The 20,444-nt window shown below is 38.7% G+C and overlaps 1 protein-coding gene across 2 annotated transcripts in view; it reads left to right on the forward strand.

The window, feature by feature from the left end:
* gli2a (GLI family zinc finger 2a) overlaps positions 1–20,444 on the forward strand; it is a 481,485-nt gene that overhangs the window by 444,272 nt on the left and 16,769 nt on the right. For both annotated transcript variants that reach the window (XM_069934894.1, XM_069934895.1), the window contains one exon: positions 2,977–3,141. In XM_069934894.1, the coding sequence (XP_069790995.1) occupies positions 2,977–3,141 (165 nt within the window). The remainder of the gene's footprint in view (positions 1–2,976; positions 3,142–20,444) is intronic.

Raw genomic sequence — 20,444 nt, forward strand, 5'->3', positions numbered from 1 at the left:
CCCAGTAATCTCTACTATGACAGAGCTTGGAATAGGAATCTGGTGTAGGACATGTAAATAAACTGGTCTAACCAACAAAACTGATTGAATAAAAAAAAGCAGAGCCTCAGTGCTGAGGATATTGGCACAGAAGAGGATGCAGTCATTGGTTTGATTATCATTTCAGTAAACTTGGAGACTGTTATATAGTCATAATTCATGGTATATTTTTGCTGCCTGCAGAAGGTAGTACGGATTTCAGAAATTGGTCATTGCTGACCAGTGGACTATATTTTGTGTCAAGTCTGAGCTTCTGATCTTTGTACCCCTTTTCCTCAGATGGCAAAATTTTTGCCTTGAAGGTTATGGTTGATTCTATCCTCAATGTCTACCTTCACTGAGAGATGGCTTCTGAGATTTGAGAAATGATCCACATTGTCCAGGGTCTTGCCTGAATCTTTATTGTCGAATATGAAGATATCAAAAGCAATGGGAAATGCCAAATTAGCCTGCTGAGTCGGTCCCATTCCACCTGATCTATTTTGTAAGCACCATGAAGCCAAACTCTGGCATAACAAACTCCCCCCTTTCCCATCCCCAGCTCTCTTCCACATCTTCAAGTGATCACGTAATCTCGTGGAGAAGACTTCTGCAATTCATAGGGCAAGAAAGGATTAGAAAATTGCTGACTCAAAAGTACAAAATGAAAACTGATTCAAATCATGAAGTTATTATATTTGGCAGCATCGTCAAAAAATTTAAGTTTTTTTTAACAGGAGCAACTGAATATCTAAATATAACCCACTCATATGGACAGCCTCTAATTTTTCATTTGTTAATCTGACAATATTTTCTAATCATTGCTTATCCTACACTAACCTTGCAGGATATTTACTTTCCCAAATGTTAATTTTGTTATACAAAGCAGGTCATTAAAAATTGAAAGAGAAGCCTTTTCTCACTTTATAGAAGGATTGCTCTTTCAAAATATGATCCAGTACTTCCTGTAACCGATGTTGACCGAGTCACTCGATATTACCAGCCCAATATTTATTTCAGAATTCCAAGATTTACAGTTTTCTTACTCGTGTTTATAGTTTTCTTTATTGAACAGCCAAGTGCCAAGTGTCTGTTTAATGATATAACATCACAGCAGAGTTTATCTTGAACAGTGCAACTGGCTATAAAAATATGAGGGCTGTTATGTCAATGCCACGTCGCATCTTAAATTTTCTTCATTGCTCTAATGAAGTGCTATGTGAGAGAATGAGAGACTTTAGCTTTGCCGTGCACTGGAAAAGGTGAGGTTGTTGAAAGGGGATTTGACATAGTTGTACAAGGTCATGCCTTGTTTAGTAAAGTTAAATGGAGTGAAGCTGTTCCCAAAGGACCAGGAGATTACCCAGAAGTAGGTCTATTGCCTCTTTTTTTTTATTATCAACTCCCTTATTTTATTAAACACTTCCCTGCATTGTGAGATGTAATTTGGAGTGGCCCAAGAATCTAGCTGCATATTTAGGATGTGGGAGGAAACCATAGCATGGTGTGGAAAGCCACGTGGTCACTCGGTGAATGTGCAAACTCCGCAAAGGCAGCATTTGCGATTAGGATAAAACCTGTCTCCTTGGGGTCCGTAATGTAGATTTACAATTTTGGTCTGAAGATAATAGGGGCTGGAAAGGAAAATCAGTTTTATTTTTCTTGAATGGGAGCCAAAACTCACATCTTTTTTAAAAGTATGGCAAATGAGTCAAGAGAGGACCAAATTAGTGAGGCTCTGGAGAGATGAAAATTGCCAAGGCTTTGGGTGGCCTACTTAGCACAACACTGTTGCAGTGCGAGTGGTGCAGGTTTGAACCTGGCACTGTCTTTAAGGAGTTTGACCTGCATATGAGATTCCTCCCACCCTTAAATGTACAGGGTTAGTTGGGTGGCATGGGTCTCAATGGCTGGAATCACCTTCCACTGTGTTGTAATTATTTTTTAACTTATAAATGAAGAACAGAGGAAAGGGACTGAATGGCTGGTCTACCGGGAACCAGCATCAACTCAATGAAGTGAATGGCCTCTTGCATCACAATAATTGTACTATTCTATGAAATAATTATCTCATTCTGCTGTCCTTGAACAATCATGAAATCTTAGAGAAAAGCCGTTCTTCCAGCAGCATTCATTTAACTTAACTTCAACAACAAAGGGAATGGATTTTTTTTTTGACATTTGGTCCATTAACTACGGAACTTTTCAAGCATGCCCAGAAACAGGCCCTTCCATTCGCAAAGTAATCCCTCCCTGTAGTTCATGCTCACTGTCAGCTAACCGCTGTCTAATGATGGATTTGGTCACGGCCTGGTTCTCCACAAATAATTGGTGTCAGATGCTAATGCTGGCAGCCTCGCATAAGTCATTTAGTTAGCCTCTGGCCCAGCAAATCAACTGCATCGAAAACAAATTCACCTTTTTTTAAAATCCTGTGCAAACTCTAGTTGCATCAAGTGAAGAATTTTTTTCTCTCAAGGTTATTTTATTCTGGCAACAGAGCTTGCATTTTATCTCATTTAAAAAGATGTATACTGGCTGGTGAATCCTGCCTGTCAACAATGAGTTAACAGTAGTCAGAACTGGGAGAAGAAGGTATTGTGCACAATGGAGTAAAGTTACACTGTTTGATGTTGGTATTGTCTTGTTCTCAGTGGTGTTGCATTGAGAAAGGGCAATGCGGAAGGGGACATGAAGATCACAGAGCTATTGTTAGCTGCTATCTTGGTCCAGTGAGCAGCTGGCCAGAGAACATCATCAGGGGTACCTTAGTCCCTGGCTCAGAAACACTTGGGCAATTTTTTTTAAATCTTTCAGGCCATCAGGGGCCAATAATGTAAAATGATCTGCTCACTGTGACAAATCTTGTCAGCCATTTACTCTGTAAGTTTACACTTCTGTGCATTGTACAACCTCAACCTGGTCTCTTAATCACGATGCTTGCCTCTCTTTCTCCAGTTTGAAGGTTGCAACAAAGCTTACTCGCGTCTCGAGAACTTGAAGACTCATCTTCGGTCGCACACTGGGGAGAAGCCATACGTCTGTGAACATGAAGGCTGCAACAAAGCATTCTCCAATGCATCAGACCGAGCCAAGCATCAGAATCGGACTCATTCCAACGAGGTATGGCAAGCCAATTGTTCTCTATTCTCACTGACGTTAGCATGGAAATTCCACCGAGACAAAGAAATTGTGCCCGATTTTGCTCGATCTGCCTTGTTGGCCCTTCTCGACGCTCACTCTAATCCTGTCGCCAGGGTTCTGTGTCTGCATGGGTCTAACTGATCATGCAGTGGAATGGGGCAGTAGCAACATTTAAGATCAGGTGATAAGTCCTGAACCTTAGGAAAACCTGATAACTTTATGTCAGCCCACTGCCAAAACTTCAAAAGGATTTAAAGATATATTTTTAATCATAATGAAAAGTAATAACTTTATTTAAAAAACCTTAATGTGCTTAAATTCATAGAATCGCAGTTTTACAGAACAAAAAGAGGCCCTTCAGCCCAACATCTCTATGCCAAACAAGTTGTTTATCCATGTTGGTTCTGTTTGTCTGCATTAATTGAAAGCATTAGATAAAATTAGGGAAAATAAAATCAAATACTCATTTGCACTTACCTTTTTGATCTCATTCACATGAATACAAGCATGATGTACATGCAAAGTACACTCAATCCTTTAACTTGGGCCCCTGCACTCCAGCAATGGAGAAGGTAACCCATAAAAACCAACCGGTGTGAACCATCAGCAAAAGGTGTTTTAAGACATGATGTCATTTCCTCTTGGCCTTAAGGCAAGATTTCACAAAGTAGCCTCAGGTCTTGCCTTCTAACAGGAAGTATCTGCAAAGTAAGAAACTGAGAATTTATTTTATGATTTGTAAGTTTTAATGTATTTTCATATTGATTTCCCCCTGCTCCCACTGTGTTTACTTTCATGTTTAGTGACCATATGCCAAGTAAACACCAGATGATCACAATTAGCACAGAAATTATTGGATATATGTGAAAGGTCAAACATTATTTGTAAATGGGAGACAGGATAAGAAGTGAAGGATATGAACCCAAAACAATAACTTTCATTTTTCTCCTTAAAGGTAATTCCTAAAGTTTAGTGTAGCTTTGGCAATTATTAGATTCAACTTTATTGTCATTGTGCCAAGTATAGAAACAAAGCCAAATGAAATGTAATTAGCTTCTAACCAGAAGTACAAAGAATAGTGCCATATACAAGTAACTGAAAACAAAAGCAAGCGCTCCAGCAAAAAAAGACAAGTATAAAAGTACTGACAGTACAGTATGGGTGCAACACTGCTCAATGCTACAATGTAAGCTTCAGCAGGGTCACAGCCTCAGAAAAGAAGCTCTTCCTGAGCCTGTTGGTTTGGAAGCAGAGGGTCCTGTAGCACTTACCAGTTGGAAGGAGAATAAAAAGTCCATAGTTAGGGTGAGATGAATCCTTGATAATGCTTTTCGCCCTGCCCAGGCAGCGTCCCTGATAGATGTTGTCAATGGTGGGGAGTTGGGTGCTGATAATCTGCTGGGCGGATATTGCAGATATATTTCAGCATTGTTCCAAATCCAGAGAAGTGGGATTAAAAGGGCTGCATATTTAGCACAAAATTATTACATCGCCAGTGACCCAGGTTCAAATTTGGCACTGACCTTAAAGACATTGTACATTCTCTCCATGTCTGCATGGGTTTCCTCTGGGTGGTCCTGTTTTCTCCCATGTTCCAGAGATGTATGGGGTTAGTAGGTTAATCGGTCATAAGGGTGTCTTTGAGCAGAGAGGAGTTGTGGGCCAGAAGGACCCGTAACAGTACTGCATTTCCAAATGTAAAAATTAAATGAAATTCTGAATTGTTAATCTAGTAAACTAAAGGCCATTTTTCTGCTTTCTTGTGCTTGTTGTACTTATTGAACCACATTAAGTCCTATTTTCATAACTTGCCCATACCCTTCAGAGAAGAAATTTGTCTTTGTTCAGCAGTGTTAAACACGTGCCAGATTATCGGCTGCAGGTTGCTCTCACCTCGGCATTTGGTTCTGCTGATGCCAACAGAACCACCTCTGTCGAGCAGAAAAGAGCAAATGCCCAATGACGAAAGATAAATTTCTTCCCCCAGAATTTATATTTGCCCACTTCCTTGCGTTGGTGTTTCCACTGCTGGGCTAACATTTTTCTCTGAACACTGAGACTTTATTTTCAAGTTTGTAGTGTAGAAAGAACTTGACAGTTGTGAGACTGACAACCCCAACAAACAAGAAACACAACTATAGTTATCCAGTTTTGTGAGTCAGGCTTGTGACTCGGATAGCATTTTGTTGAGGTTTTAATTTGGTCTTTGTTCTTCAGGAACCTGAGTGATACAGCAAAGGCCTTACTCTATTATTCCCAGTGGAGCCACTATACATGTTGTCCGACACAAATACAGCCAATCTCTCTCCATTCTCTTTTTCAGTGGAGAGCAATTTGTGAACTGCCTGATCCAGGAAAAGAAATTCAAGTTGCAGACATGAATTAAATGTACTACTTCTGGATATTTCCTTTCAAGGAATGCATCAGATTCCAAACAACTTATATTTAGCACACAGAGCGTCCTTTCTAGTAACCAGTTTCTGGCAACATTCTCACATGTTTCACATCCCCCACAAATAGGGTTTAAGCTGCATTTCCTTCCTCCCAACTATTGCCTACTTTGGAAATAACAGGAGCATCTGTTCATCACAAAATTATGGTTTTCAGGTTAGAATCTGTTGGAGCAGAATAAACAAGGCACAGGAAATGACAAACTGATTAAATTATGCCTTAATTCTCATGATATTTAATTAAGGACAAATAGTTGGACAGAAATGAGCTTTTGCACTTTGCAGAAAAGCATAAGAATTACAAAGCGCATATGGCAATTTTTCTGTGCTCTGCCCTGCAGCTGGTAGCTACAATAATGTCAACACCTGGTGGCAAAAGATTGCCAGAAATATCCTTGAAAGAGATTAATTGTCGTCATTTACGACAATATCTCATGCATAACATGCACACCTTCGCAAAGTGCTTTGGGTCATTTGCGGACTTTAAGTGAGTGAAACAAATGACTTTTGTACAAGAGCAGAACCTGGTTTGGCCTATACTGGGTCTTTGCCAGATCAATACAAAAGTTGCGCACCTATGGTGATAAACTTGTCAATGTAAGAGGTATACTCTTTTTACAGTTATGGTAGAATTCTGATAATCTCCTATCTGATTATTCATAAATCCAGTGGTTGAACATCTGGCTTGTTTAGTGTTGGTCTATTGTGCTTCTCGTTCACTTGCCAGCACCTCAGTTCCCATGTGGTCTTCACTGGTTCTATTGGCTGGCCTTCCTTGGAAACCTGTTTGGTTCTTTTTCTGTGCTTCCTTTAAACTTACTGGCCTTATTTTCCATGATTTATTTTAAACCGACTGGGTTCACTGGAAAAATGATTATTATCATTATTGGGCAACATAAAAAAGAAAATAAGTGTTGGAACATTAATAAATTAGTATCTGATAATCCAGAAAATCTTTACTCTGACACAATCCTGTGCCATCAGATTAATAAATGTAACTGCATTTTAGTGGATTGGAAGGAACTGGAAATAGATGCATTGAATTTTCTCAACTTGGATGAAATGACAAATTTTTAACATCAAACATACAACACTATAGCACTGTACAGGCTCTTGATGTTGTGCCTACCTACATATTCCTACAAAAAAAAACTAAACCCTTCCCATCTCGTAGCCCTCTATTTTTCTTTCTTCCATGCGCTTAAGGGTCTCTTAAATGCCATTGATGTTTCAGCTTCCACCACCATCCCTGGCAAGGCATTCCAGACACCCACAACTTTCTGTGTTTTTAAAAAAAAGTGAAATAGCAATGAGAGAATGTTGATAAAGCCCCTCCCCAGAAATGCTTCTGATATTTGCTGACCTGCTGACAATTTACATTTTTTTTCCTGTATTATTTGCAATATGTTGTTTGAGAGAAACAAAAGCTGTTCTTCACATCAGCATAAGATTCCAGCAGAATAATAAATTAATTGCAAGAAAACTAAAATAAACAAATGCTCCACAAAGTGTTTATTAATGCTATTTTCATCATAAGGCAATTTACCTTGTTTTTGTGAAGAATGCCCTTCAATTCCTAATACATGAGATACACAACGCATTGGAGGTTATTATGTAGAATGGTGCTCGAATTGGTTGTGGGTGATGTTCAAAAGGTACTAACATTGTGTGTCCCCCTCCATCAACAACCTTTGGATTACCATTGACCTTTCACAGCACTTACCAAACCTGCAACTTCTCCCATCTGTTAAGTCGAGGGCAACAGGCGCATGGGAATGCCGTCACTTATGTGTACCCTTTATCCTGTCTTTGAAATATATCACTGTTCCTGTTTCTTAGTCGGGCTTAGGGTTGTTCCTCCCAACAACATTGTGGAAATATTTTCCAGAGGTTCAAGAAGATAGCTCACCTTCATCCTCTCAAATTCTTGCCTTTCCACTGACACCCACATCCTGTAAAGGAATAAAAAGCTTGAGCAGTATTTTTAGAAGTGTACTTGCTCTCCATCATTTCCACTTTCCCCGACCACCTCAATGAAGTTTTGATCAATAACCCAGAGAAAGGACAAGGAACAGAATCCAGCTGAGGGCACTAATTTTGGGATTGTTCCTTCTTAAATCCCAATCAAAGAAATTAAATGGGCCGGTTCTGGGGTTAGAATTTACAAGGAGTTAAAATGATAGTTTATGGTAAAAGTAGGATTCTAGTTAGTATAAGACAATGATTGAGTCATTTTTGGAGTGGAGTGTTTCTTACTTGTTTCTCTGGTGTTTTTTTTTGTCTGGGATACCATAATTGTGTATTGTTGAAAACCACTAAGTTGTAGTTTTTCAACATCTGAGTTATATCTGGTTTAGTGCTAATGTGCAATTTGTATGTAGACATCCCAAACTTATGGTAAATTTAGAGCAATTCTAAACCACTCTCCAGACAATAACAGTCTGTGTATCCATAGTATTAACATAGCCTTATATAGTGAAATACTTGCTTCAAGTTGAATCTAGTCTGAGAGCAAAATCTCTCCAAAAAGTAATTTCCATCAAACACAGTAGCTTCATTGAAGTATATATTTTTCTCAATAATTTCCACATTTTTGGTCCTGGATGCTTTAGGTACAGAATAAAAGAAATGAAATTACCAGACGTGCATTTTTTATAATAAATCTGCAATGAAAACTTAGCATCATAATGGTGAATATGAAATATCCAGACTTCTGTAAAAACACACAGTGCACTCATATCCTTCATACTGGGAAATCTGCCATCCGCGCTCATCTGGTCTATGTGTGGTTGACCTTTACTTATGTTCTGAAATGGCTCAAGAATAATTATAAATGGAAACTAAATATTAGCATGGCTAGTAATTTCCACAGCCTGTGAAAGAATACCTTGCCCAGGCAAGTAAGATAGGATCTTCCATGATCAGGGCCATGTCCATGATTTTCTCATGGACAATCATGGCAATTCTAGCTGATGGGTAGTGTTCCTGAGAAAGGTTGAGGAAACTAGAAGTCAATCTGCCCATGTTGTGCAGGAGTTCCAATAGATGCTGCAAACTGTTTGAATCAAGGTAACTGGAAATAAGATCATCTGTTATTCTTGTTGCATAGGTCTATGAGCTGCACAAGCACTGGTGGTGGGTGGACTGAGCTGGCCTACTGAAGGGGCCCCTGAACTACCAAGATCAATTACAGTGGACAATTTTTTTCAAAATGTTTGCTTCCTGAAAAAAAATTGGGATTATGATAGACAACATCAAGTTGAACACAAAGATTATTTCCGATTTGTTGTATCATGTAGGAAGTTGGAGAACTTTTATTGAATTTAGCATCCTTAATCGCATAATGATGCTAACACATTGTGTTAGTTCAACTGACCTAAAATATTTTGGCGCTGATTTTCATTTGTATTCGGTATTGGATGCCTCTTGCGTTAGAATCCAACAACTGATGGATTCCAGTTACCCTGACAGTGCTTTTCCATGGTCGCAATGTCCTGTTGAAACCTTTTACCTGTTGTTCACTACAACAAGATCAGCAGGGAGGGAGTCTAAGTGCAAGATTAGAAAATGTGTTTTTAAAGTCACATTGCACTTCCTGGTTTTGTCAGCTTGAAGTAGACTTAAAATATGACAGGAAGTCACAAAAGAAAGTGATATCTTAAAAGAAAAATACGTGATTGGAAAATTTTAAGGTGATTTTCGCGATCAGCAGTTCAAACTCATAAAATACACCCCAAAGTATTCAGGAAGCAAAATCTTCATTGCCCAGTGTTATCATTGGAAATTCAACTAAGAATAGGAATGATTCTCTGATCTTGCATGCGTTGCTGATGTTAAACCATTCTTCAAATAATCTGAATTTTTAATTGTAAGAGGGAAGCTATCTTATTTACCAGCTCGATGACACAATTGATGAATTTCAGCTGAAACATCCTCCAGCTGCCTTGGAGAAAATTGACAGGGGAGAGTTTTTTTGTCCTATGCACTTTCATTCCCCTGTTGCAGGGAGTTTGGCTGAGATAAAGAAGGATGCTTCACAGTTAAGCAAACAAAGAGAAGCTGGAACTACTCAGCAGTCAGGCAGCATCCAAGGGTAGAAATAGTCAGTGTTTCAGATCAGGACCCTTTATTGTTAAGCCTGCATCATCTTCATGTGCACCTTTACAGCTGGGTTAACGTTGCAGGAATTGGGCACAGGGAGGCAAGTGTTTTTTTTTTCTTTTCTCCAATGGAAATGAGGCAATTAATGGTAGAACTGCTGTCACCCCAGCAAAAATTAGAACAGCCCCGAAATCAAATCTGAGACCCTCCTGAGTAATTGCTTCCAATAGTTAATAATGTTCAATTGTATTTTCTTTCAAATCTCCCTCAAGATAAAGAACACTTAGGAAGAATGGGCTCCCATTATAGCTCCAAAGACATTAAGTGTGATGGTCTGTTGATATTTGCTAAATTAATCTGCACTTGAATCAAGAAATGATTGCATCAACAGACCATAATGAATGCACAGGATTACTAATTTTGCTGGAATTTATTGTAAAACTGCAGCTTTATTTTGGTAAGTGGAAACATAGTAATCATCTCATCTAGGAAATGGACAGAACTTTCAGTGGCTTTCCTATAAAATTAAGTTTGAAGTGTTAGGTTTTTTTTCTGCTTTACCTTCCTTTGCCAAACCTTGTAGAAGATGCAAAAGTATGCACATGGCCAAATTCTAGGTTTCCAATTTTTTTCAGTGTGTACATGTAAGTGCAGAAGAAGTGAGATGTGAAAAAATTTACAGGCTATACTTCATGCCCATTTTCCTAAAAAAAAAATGACACATATTAGCAGGTGTCCTGTTCACCACAGTATGGATGTAGATGCAAAGTAGATTTACCAGGATATTACCCGAATTGGAGAACATGTCTTGAGAAGCAAGGTTGGCAGAACTCGTGACTTTTTTTATTTGGAGTGACAAAGGATGTGAGGTGACTTAATAATAAGTATATAAGTTTATGAGGGGCTTAGATAAGATGGACAGCCAGCACCTTTACCCTGGGGTGACATCCATAGGTCAGCACAATATTGAGAGTCGAAGGCCTGTACTGTCTGGTAATGTGCTATGTATCTGTTTAAAGTGAGGAAGGAAAGTTTAGGGGAAATGTCAGAGGTATTTTGTTTTTACCCAGAGAGTGGTGGGTGCCTGGAATCCATTGCAAGGGCCGGTGGTAGAGCCTGGTTCAATGGGGACATTCAAAAGAAAAATAGGGGTTAATGGTGTGAGGTAAGTCAGCATAACATTGTGGGCTGAAGGGCCTGTACTGTCCTAAGTTCTAAAGGCAAGATTAGACTTGGATAGTGTCAAGAAGGCAGAGAAATTAGTGAATTAACATAACTAAAGCAATTCTCTTCCAAAGAAAGTAGAAGGTACTTTGATTACTTCCCATCCAATATACTGTTCTCTGCCCAAGAGCTGTTGTCTATTATTCTCATACAACCTATGTATTTTGCTTCAGTGAGATGGATTTTTCTGTATTAAGTTGCCAAAGGATTAGCTTTGTGGCCGTAGAATAGATATTAGATACCGAGCAGAGATATTTTTCATAATATGATCACATTCTTCATTTTGCAAATTACGGCCAATTATCAGGGGAGTCTTTTAAAACCAAATTTACTTGAGGCATTTTCCTTTGCTATTTGAGAAGGGGCAGAGTTATTTGAATTGCAATGAAATTAGTTACATATTGACATCTGCTATTGTGTGTGTACTTGCAAATCAAAAGAACGTCTGCCTGACAGTAATTCATAAGGATAATGTCCTTTGAAGATTGCACTATCAAGCTGCAATGGCTCAAGATTGTTCCTGTGGAGACTGCAAAGCATTCCTGCTCCTCCATGCCTTATGCAAATAAATTATAACTTACCATTTGGGCCCCACTTCATTTGGATTGTCAGCTGTAATTGTGCAGGATGTGTACAGTGCCCGCTCCACCTAGTGGTATCTACAACGGTAATCAGGGTCCCGTGTACACCAAAGAGGACTTGTTCTAAATACTCCTAAGCTCAGTTCAGTGCCCTCGGTATTGATTTGGTCCTGGGAATGATAGGGATGACCTTAACGTCAACAAAAATAATTGTTGCACATGTGGCTCTCTCGATAGAGAAAGGGGTGATGAAACCTGAAGCCATTCAGTGCATCAGGAATTATCCTGAGAGAGAAAGAGTTGGACATAGAAATTCTAATGCACGCTAAGCAAGAACAGAGAAAAAGGATGGGGTAGGTGAATTGGAGACTGAGAGGTAAGTTGAGAAGAACCAATGGAATATCTGTGATTTGAGCTGTGGTCAGTGACAGAAGGCAATATGGAGTAAGTTAGTGTAAAGTGGTGTGATTAAAATAATAACTGGGCCTAGGTTAGGGTGAGTCTAACACAGAATCATTAACAGCACTTGCTATCAGGCAAATAGAAGCAGTGTTTATGCTCTAAAGTTGTTGAATTCATTGTTTTCCCCAGAGGTGATGAAAACAGATGATATAATTCCCTGGGTTGGCAGCATGTTCAACGCAGAGACCATTTGTTTCAAGATTTAGGGGAAGCACAGTTAGTGTAGCGGTTAGCACAACACTGTTACAGCACCACCGATCAGGACCGGGGTTCGAATTCTGCACTGTTTGTAAGGAGTTTGTATGTTCTCCCCATGTCACTGTGAGTTTTCCCAGGGGCTCCGATTTCTTCCCACCCCCCTTCAAAACGTACCAGGGTTGTAGGTCAATTGGGCGGCACAGGATCGTGGGCCGAAAGGGCCTGTGACCATGCTGTATGTGTAAATGTAAAATTTAAATGTAATAAAATTTAAAAATCCCCAAATTTGATGACTGATTCATTGTGTTTTAAGGACACAACCTGTATAGAAAGAATTGTTGGTTTAAATAACATTGAAGATATTGATACTGGATTTATATTACTCAGGTTGCTTTTTGAAATTGTCATTAGCTGTGCAGAGTTAAACTGTGTGATAGGGGACATTCCAATGATCCATTGGTGAGCTGAAGGAGAGACAATGGTAGGGTGGACTGTTTAGTAGCATCACCTGCAACAATGAACAATTATGTCATTACATTACTGGTTTCTGGATCGACTATGAATCAATAAAAGAAAGGCTTGTCTTTGTTTAGTACTTTTCAGAACCTTAAATGCTTCATAGTTAATTCATCATAATATGAAGTGTTTTCATGCAGTGCTCTAAATATACTGGCGTACCTCACCCAAACCTAGAATACTTTGAAAACTCTAATTGCTGAATAATTGATTCTACACAGTTAAATTTTAAAAATTGACAATAACATCTCCATAATAATTCAATTTTACTTAACATAGTTGTCAGCCATCGCAGTGTAAACCGTCACCCAAAGGCAGTGAAGCATTGTCAGAAGGAAACAGTTTTCAGTATGAGATTTTTTTTAATTCAGTTTAAGCAAATGGGTTCAGCAGTAAAGTAGGATTGGTGCTGATATGGAAACCCAGTCATCTATTTCCCTAAAAGCAGCTTATGTAAATATATCAGACAAAATTATGATTTTCCTTAGAAATCAAAACCCCTAATTTTCTTTCAATGCTCAATGACTGAAATCTGATCTGATCAGAGAAATGGAAAAGCAGGAGAACATCCATTTATAAGTTCTGAAAGACAAGCCATTTACATAGGAATTGAAGTGGCACATTTTTGCTTTGGCTTAAATTCTAGACTTCTGTTGGTTGCTTGTGGCTTTCAGTTTTGCCGTCTGCTATCCATGCACTGAGCTACAAACCAAACATGTCTATCGTCATGACAAGGTTAGTTTTTAAAAAAAAAATGCTTGGATAAGAAGTATTTGTTTCCAAAGATCCCACAAAGTAGCTAAGCTTTATAAGACCAAACGAAGCAATAAAATGTATTTCCCTTTTCTTTCTGGCAGTCTGACTTGCTCTTAGTATTTTCAGAGTACTGATTGACTTTGATTTGAGTACTGTAAAACTGACGAGACATTTGTAAGCTGTTTCTTCTTCTAACAAAGACCATTAAGAGCCCATAAGGTTGTGCACACAGTGTAGCCATACCACGATAACAGATGTTGTCAGAAGCTCGATGAAAAATAACTTATTTGGCTACTTGGATTGGAATCTAAATGAGCATAGATGCTGGGAAGCAAATAAAAAGCTGCAGATGTAAATCAAAAATAAAAGTAAACACTGCTGGAAATATTCAGGAAGAAAGCCAGCATCTTTATGGGCCAAAGATACTTAATCAGAATGAAGAACATTTGTAAATCAAACATGTTTTAAGTTGTAGAGAAGAGGAGGAATGGAGGGAACAAAGAGAATGAAAGTGGTAGGCTGGAGATCCAAAGATATTAAACCCCACTAGCTTCTGTTTTTTTTCTGCACAAATAGTTTTGCATATTTTATTTTCAGGTTGATGTCCCACCCTATAGGAAATTGGACCTGACACTGGGCACAATTCACTTCTGTCTGGGTGATTTGCACATAGAGCTATAGATCAGTACAGGGGCACCACAGGGCTGTGTTCTTAGACCCCTGCTCCACTCACTTTATACCTACAACTGTAGCCTGTGTGACGATAACACCATCTACACATTTGCTGATTATACCATGGTAGTTGGTTAAATAAAGGATGGGGATGAGTCTGCATACAGGATCAATATGTAAAACTTGGCTTAATGTAAAACAATGTCACCAAAACTAAGGAGCTGATTGTTGATTTCAGGAAAGGAAAGCCAGAGGGATACAATCCAGTGACTGTTGAGGGATCAGAGGTGGAAAAGGGTGAACACATTCTGATATAACATCAGAAACCCTGGCAAATTTCTACAGATGTGTGATGGAAAGTGTTCTAACCGTCACGGTCTGGCATGGGGACACCAATACCCCTGACTGTAAAGCCCTACAAAAGTAGTGGACACAGTCCAGGACATTACAGGCAAACCCTCCCCACTACTGAGTACATTAACAGGGAGTTCTGCTGGCAGAGAGCAACATCAATTATCAAAGACACAGACCACCCAGCACACTCTGTTCTCGCTGCTACTACCAGGAAAGAAGTATAGGTGCCACAAGGCTCACACCACCAGGTTCAGGAATAGTTGCTACTCCTCCACCATCAGAATCCTCAACAACATACTCAATCAGGGACTCATTTAAGGACTCTTACTTGTGCACTTTATTGATTGTCTTTGCTCTTCCTGTATTGCACAGTTTGTTTGCATTCATTACCTGTTTACCTGTTCACGCTGTGTGCAGTTAATTTTTGCCCAACCAATTAATAGTAATTCTGCTGCGTCCACAGGAATGTGAGTTGTATGTGATGTCATGTATGTATTCTGACAATAAATCTTGTAATGATAGTTGCAAGCAATTAACAATGCCTTACTGTTTGATTAGACACAGTATTCTGGATATGTAATGGAGACTTGCAGCCTCGTGCTATTCATATCAACTTTAAAATAAAGAACCTTTTCCTTCATCCATGTGTTGTCTTAAGAATTCACACATACAAATACAAGATGAAGGAAATACTTTAAAAGGTAAAATCTAAAGTCAGCAACTTTAGAGAAGCTAACAAAGAGAAAAATGCAAGGATTACACCTACCAGCAAAACTTCAGCTGACAGATAATGTGGCTGAAAATTGGAACAGATTTTAAACAGTATTTTGGATTGTATTTAGTGGCAGTCAGAGTTGAAGAGAAAAGTGATAAAGTGTCAGTTTTCTTACATGTCATGGGTGATGAAGCCCTGGAGGTATATAATAACTTGACATTTGCTGCTGAAGAAGACAAAATGAAACTGGAAAAAATAATGGAACAGTTTGAGAGGCACTCATTTTTCGCGTGTACAGAAAATAGAAGAAAGTATTGTTCAGTATGTGACTGAATTGAGAAACAGAAGCAAAACATGTGAATTTAGTGGACTGACCGACTTGCTGATAAAAGAGACTTGTGTGTGGTATTCCAGATGATAGTCTAAGGGAAAGACTGTTAAGAGGGCAAAATCTAGACCTGGAAAAAGCTGTAGCACTCTGTAGGGTGCAGTTCTTCTGAAAAAATATGATGACTGGCAACCCACTGTGTATGCATCATGCTCAATTTGAAAAGGAGCTGCTCAGCATCACATAAGCCTGTAAAAGATTCCATCAGTTTGTGTCAGGACAAGAAATCAGTGTAGAGACTGACCATGAGCCCTTGAAAGCTATTTAATGAATGTCCATTGAGAATATAAAGAATGATGATTAGACTGCAACACTATACACTGAATGATGCATTGTCTAGAGCTGTTGACCAAAATGGATGAAGACATGAACGCCTTCGTGGATATGATCACAAGTGCACTGTGACAACTGAGAAAAAACATCTTGGATGGATGGCCCAACATAAAGCAGGACTTTGGCATTTCAGAGTACTGGAACTTTAGGGTGGAACTATCAGTGGTTGAAGACATCATCTACAAAGGTAAATCCTTATTCTAAAGAGTCTGAGAAAAGAGATGCTATAAAGGATCCACTGAGGACATCTCAGAATCGAAAAATGTAAGAAAAGAGTATGACAGGTGGTGTACTGGCCAAGAATCAACAATGATATAACAAATGAATTGTAAAACTGTACAATATGCCAGAAATATCAAGCAAGCAATCCTGCAGAACCAGTAAAGCCACACCCAGCACTACACAGACCTTACCAGAAGGTAGACGCTGACCTATTTGAATGTCAAGGAAAGGACTATCGTGTAGACTGAACACCACCACTGCAGATGCTGTAATAACAGGTAATGAAAGCTATATTCTCCAGACATGGCAAGTGAGATCTTCACAGACAATGGACCCCAGTTTCGCAATTTAAAGTTCCGACAATTTGACAAAGAGTGGAACTTTGTATATACCATGTCAAGTCCTCATTTTCCACAGTCCAATGGTCTTGTGGAAAAATCGGTACAGACAGTGAAACAAACTTCTACCAAAGCATGCTAGTATACTGCACAATACCACTCAAGTGTGGCATGTCACCAGCACAACTCCTTATGGTTAAGATCAAACCTACCCATTCAGAGAATTTCCTAAAAACAAAAAAAGGGGAGAAAGTGAGGAAATTCAAAGAGCAAAAGATTACTTTGACAGAGGAACAAAATACCTACCAGAACTCAACACTTGTGACCAAGTAAGGCTAAAAGACAAAACAAACTTATGGACTCAGAAGGTAACTGTCCTTTGTGAAATCAGCCAAGATCATACACCATTCAGACAGATGAATGTGCTGTTCTGTGAAGAAATCGTCGAGATCTTCAAATGGGACCAGCCACAGTAGATGGAAAGACAGATCCTGTTGAACAACCTGAATACAAATCTGAAGCAACAACTCAGATTCAAGGCAATCAATCAGGAGATCATCAAGACTCCTGTTAGAATGAATTAGTCCTACCTTATTCACTCTTCAAGTTTTAGTGTATGAAAATGTGAACACACAAAACAAGTTTTAAAAATGTTAACAATGTTGATAATAATGAAAATGTAAGTTCCTGATGTTAAAGTTAAAATTGCAGAATTATACAAAGAAAACATGTTATTTAAAAGTAAGCTAATTTTGTTTTAAGGGAGATGATAGTGATCATGTTTGCAATGCAGCTAGCAATGCCTTACTGTTTGATTAGACTTGGCTGCCACCAGAGGCTGACACAGTATGCTGAATCTGTAATGGAGGCTTGCAGCCTTATAGCATGCTTTATGTACTGTTCAATCAACTTTAATGAACCTTTCCCTTCATCCACACAGATGAAACAAATCTGACTTCATCAACTTTGTTTCATTTCATCATTAACAAATGAAATTAGTGCAAAAGTGTGAAATCTATGACCTGCAATTATCACTTAGAACAAGGAGCAAACCCCATACCAAGTGGGAAATAATTGCCTCACTGGGATTTCAATATTTTATTCCTCTTTAAGATTAATTAAGTTACCTTTGCAACAGATTAGCTTTGTGATTTTTTTTAAAAAAAAATGACTCAGCAGATAAGGCAACATCTGGGGAAATAGAAACTATTAACATTTTGGGTTGATCAATGAAATCTCCTGCAACAGATTTTTTAATTGCAGAGATTGTTTCTCTGCTGTCTGTCTGTGTTGATAATAACGTTGATAATAATGAAAATGTCTCTTGGGGTCACCTGGAACAAGGGAATGAATACATAGGTGAGATCGCAAGAGAAGTGGCCAATGAAAACACGCCTTCCATCCCTTGCATTTACCTATGTCTTTGGCAGCATTTTGTAAAGTTGGGAACCTTCTTTCACAACAGCAATAAAATACTGATGACAAATTCTACAGGTCGCTGACATTAGAAATCACAGTCTCTTGGGGTCACCTGGAACAAGGGAATGAATACATGGGTGAGATCGCAAGAGAAGTGGCCAATGAAAACACGCCTTCCATCCCTTGCATTTACCTATGTCTTTGGCAGCATTTTGTAAAGTTGGGAACCCTCTTTCACAACAGCAATAAAATACTGATGACAAATTCTACAGGTCGCTGACATTAGAAATCACACGGCCCATATTTCAGAATACTGAAAAATAGAAAATCACACATGATTGCTTTAAAAATAAATTTGACCAAAATCATAATATTTATTTGCAGGCCCCCTTAACCAGGAAAGGGGTGTTAGGGCACAATGCATCAAAAATGGATGAATTCCCAAATCTCAAAGCAATGGGAGGAAAGTACAGCATCTTCCCCAACTGTGAAATACTCTGAAGCCAGTCACTGTTATAATATTAATGTGGCAGCAAATTCATGCATAACATAAATTCCAGAAACTGCGCTAAATTTAAATTTAACAGGCCATTTTGACTGATGAGTCCATGGTGCCCAATTTACATCCAATTAACCTACACCCCCGGTACATTTTGAATGGTGGGAGGAAACTCGACTCCCTGGGGAAAACCCACGCAGACATGGGAGAAATTACAAATTCCTGACAGACAGCACGGGATTCGAACACCGGTCCCGATCACTGGCGCTGTATAAGGCGTTGCACTAACTGCTACACCAACTGTGCAGTACTAATAATCTATTTTGGTTAATCATCAGACTGGAGACATGTTGACAAGAATGAAAAATAATTCATCATCCCTGCTTCAAAATAGTGAGGCAAGATTGTTTGCATCTATGTGAGACAGCATGAGGTCTCACACTTGAAAAATCAGTGTTCGAGAGGGTGCAATATCAATTAGTACCATGACAGAAATATCAGCCAGGGTTCCGTAGCCAGATGTCTGAAGCAGGACTTGAACTAATAACCTTCTGATTGGGGCTGGGGTTGTCACCTATGCAGGGGGAAACTCAGTTATGACTTCAGTAATCTAAAGGTACTCATTTCTACATTTTCTTTCTCTTTGAAATTTAGAAATCTGGTTCAACAGAAGTTTATAAATGATGTTTATAGAACCATAGAACATAACAGCACAGAAACAGGCCCTTCTAGTCTGCGCTGAACCATATTTTTTGCCTCGACCCACTGACCTGCACCCAGTCCATAGCCCTTCATACTTCTCCCACCCATGTACCTGTCCAAATTCTTCTCAAATGTTAAAATTGAGCTCACATTCACCACTTCAGCTGGCAGCTCATTCCACACTCCCACCACTATCTGTGTGAAGAAATTTCCCCTTAACTTTTTTTTCCCTTTCACTCTTAACCCATGATCTGGTTTTTATTTTGCATACCCTCAGTGGAAAATAAAGCCTATCTATATTTAATCTGGCTATCCCCTCGTAATTTTAAATAACTATCAAATCTCCCCTCATTCTTCTACACTCCAGAGAATAAAGTCCTAACCTGTTTAACCTTTCTCTGTAACTCAGTTCCTGAATGTTCCAGGCAACATCCTAGTAAATCTTCTCTGCACTCTTTCTATCTTGTTGATATCTTACCTGTAGTTAAGTGACCAGAACTATACATAATCCTCCAAATTGTGCCTCACCAATGTGTTATACAACTTTACCATGACATCTCAACTCCCTTTCTCAATACTTTGATTTATGAAGGCCAATATGGCAAAAGCTCTTTACAACTCTATCCAATTATGTATCTGTATTCTGAGATTCCTCTGTTCTACCACTCTCCTTAGTGCCCTCCCATTTACCGTATATATTATTTCTTGATTTGTCCTTCCAAAATGCAACACCTCACTCTTGTCTGCATTAAATTCCATCTGCCATTTTTCCAGCTATTCCAGATCCCTCTGCAAGCTTTGAAAACCATACTCGCTGTCCACAATGCCTCCAATCTTAATGTAATTTGCAAACTTGCTGATCCAATTTCCCACGTATAGATATAGATGACAAGCAACAAAGTTCCCTATAGATGACACTTTCCAAATTCTAGTATTTCCCAATTTCAAAACGTCATCTTCAAAGAGACATAAGAGACAATATTTTGAATTACTGTCTTATTAATCCAATAAACCAAACTTTGAAGATGAAGCTTTAAGTAGCTTTAATTCATTGATAAAACAAATAAGCAATTTGCATAACTTGGCATTGAGATTTTCATAATGATGAATAAACAAAGCACTCTGTATAATGATATAACGATATTCAACTTTAAACAGATATAAGAAATAAACAAAATTAAGATGAATTTAAAAAAGTATCTCAAGCTCACATGTCTGTCATGATTCTTCAAAGAATGAGATCCAAGCTCTCCCTCCGCTTGGATGTTGTGACATGTGATGTCATAGTCACTATGACAACACTACAAACAATAATTTATTCAAGGGATAGGTACAAAATTAACTACAAATCA

The sequence above is a fragment of the Narcine bancroftii genome, chromosome 4 (assembly GCF_036971445.1).
Source record: "Narcine bancroftii isolate sNarBan1 chromosome 4, sNarBan1.hap1, whole genome shotgun sequence".
NCBI classification, from domain to species: domain Eukaryota; kingdom Metazoa; phylum Chordata; class Chondrichthyes; order Torpediniformes; family Narcinidae; genus Narcine; species Narcine bancroftii.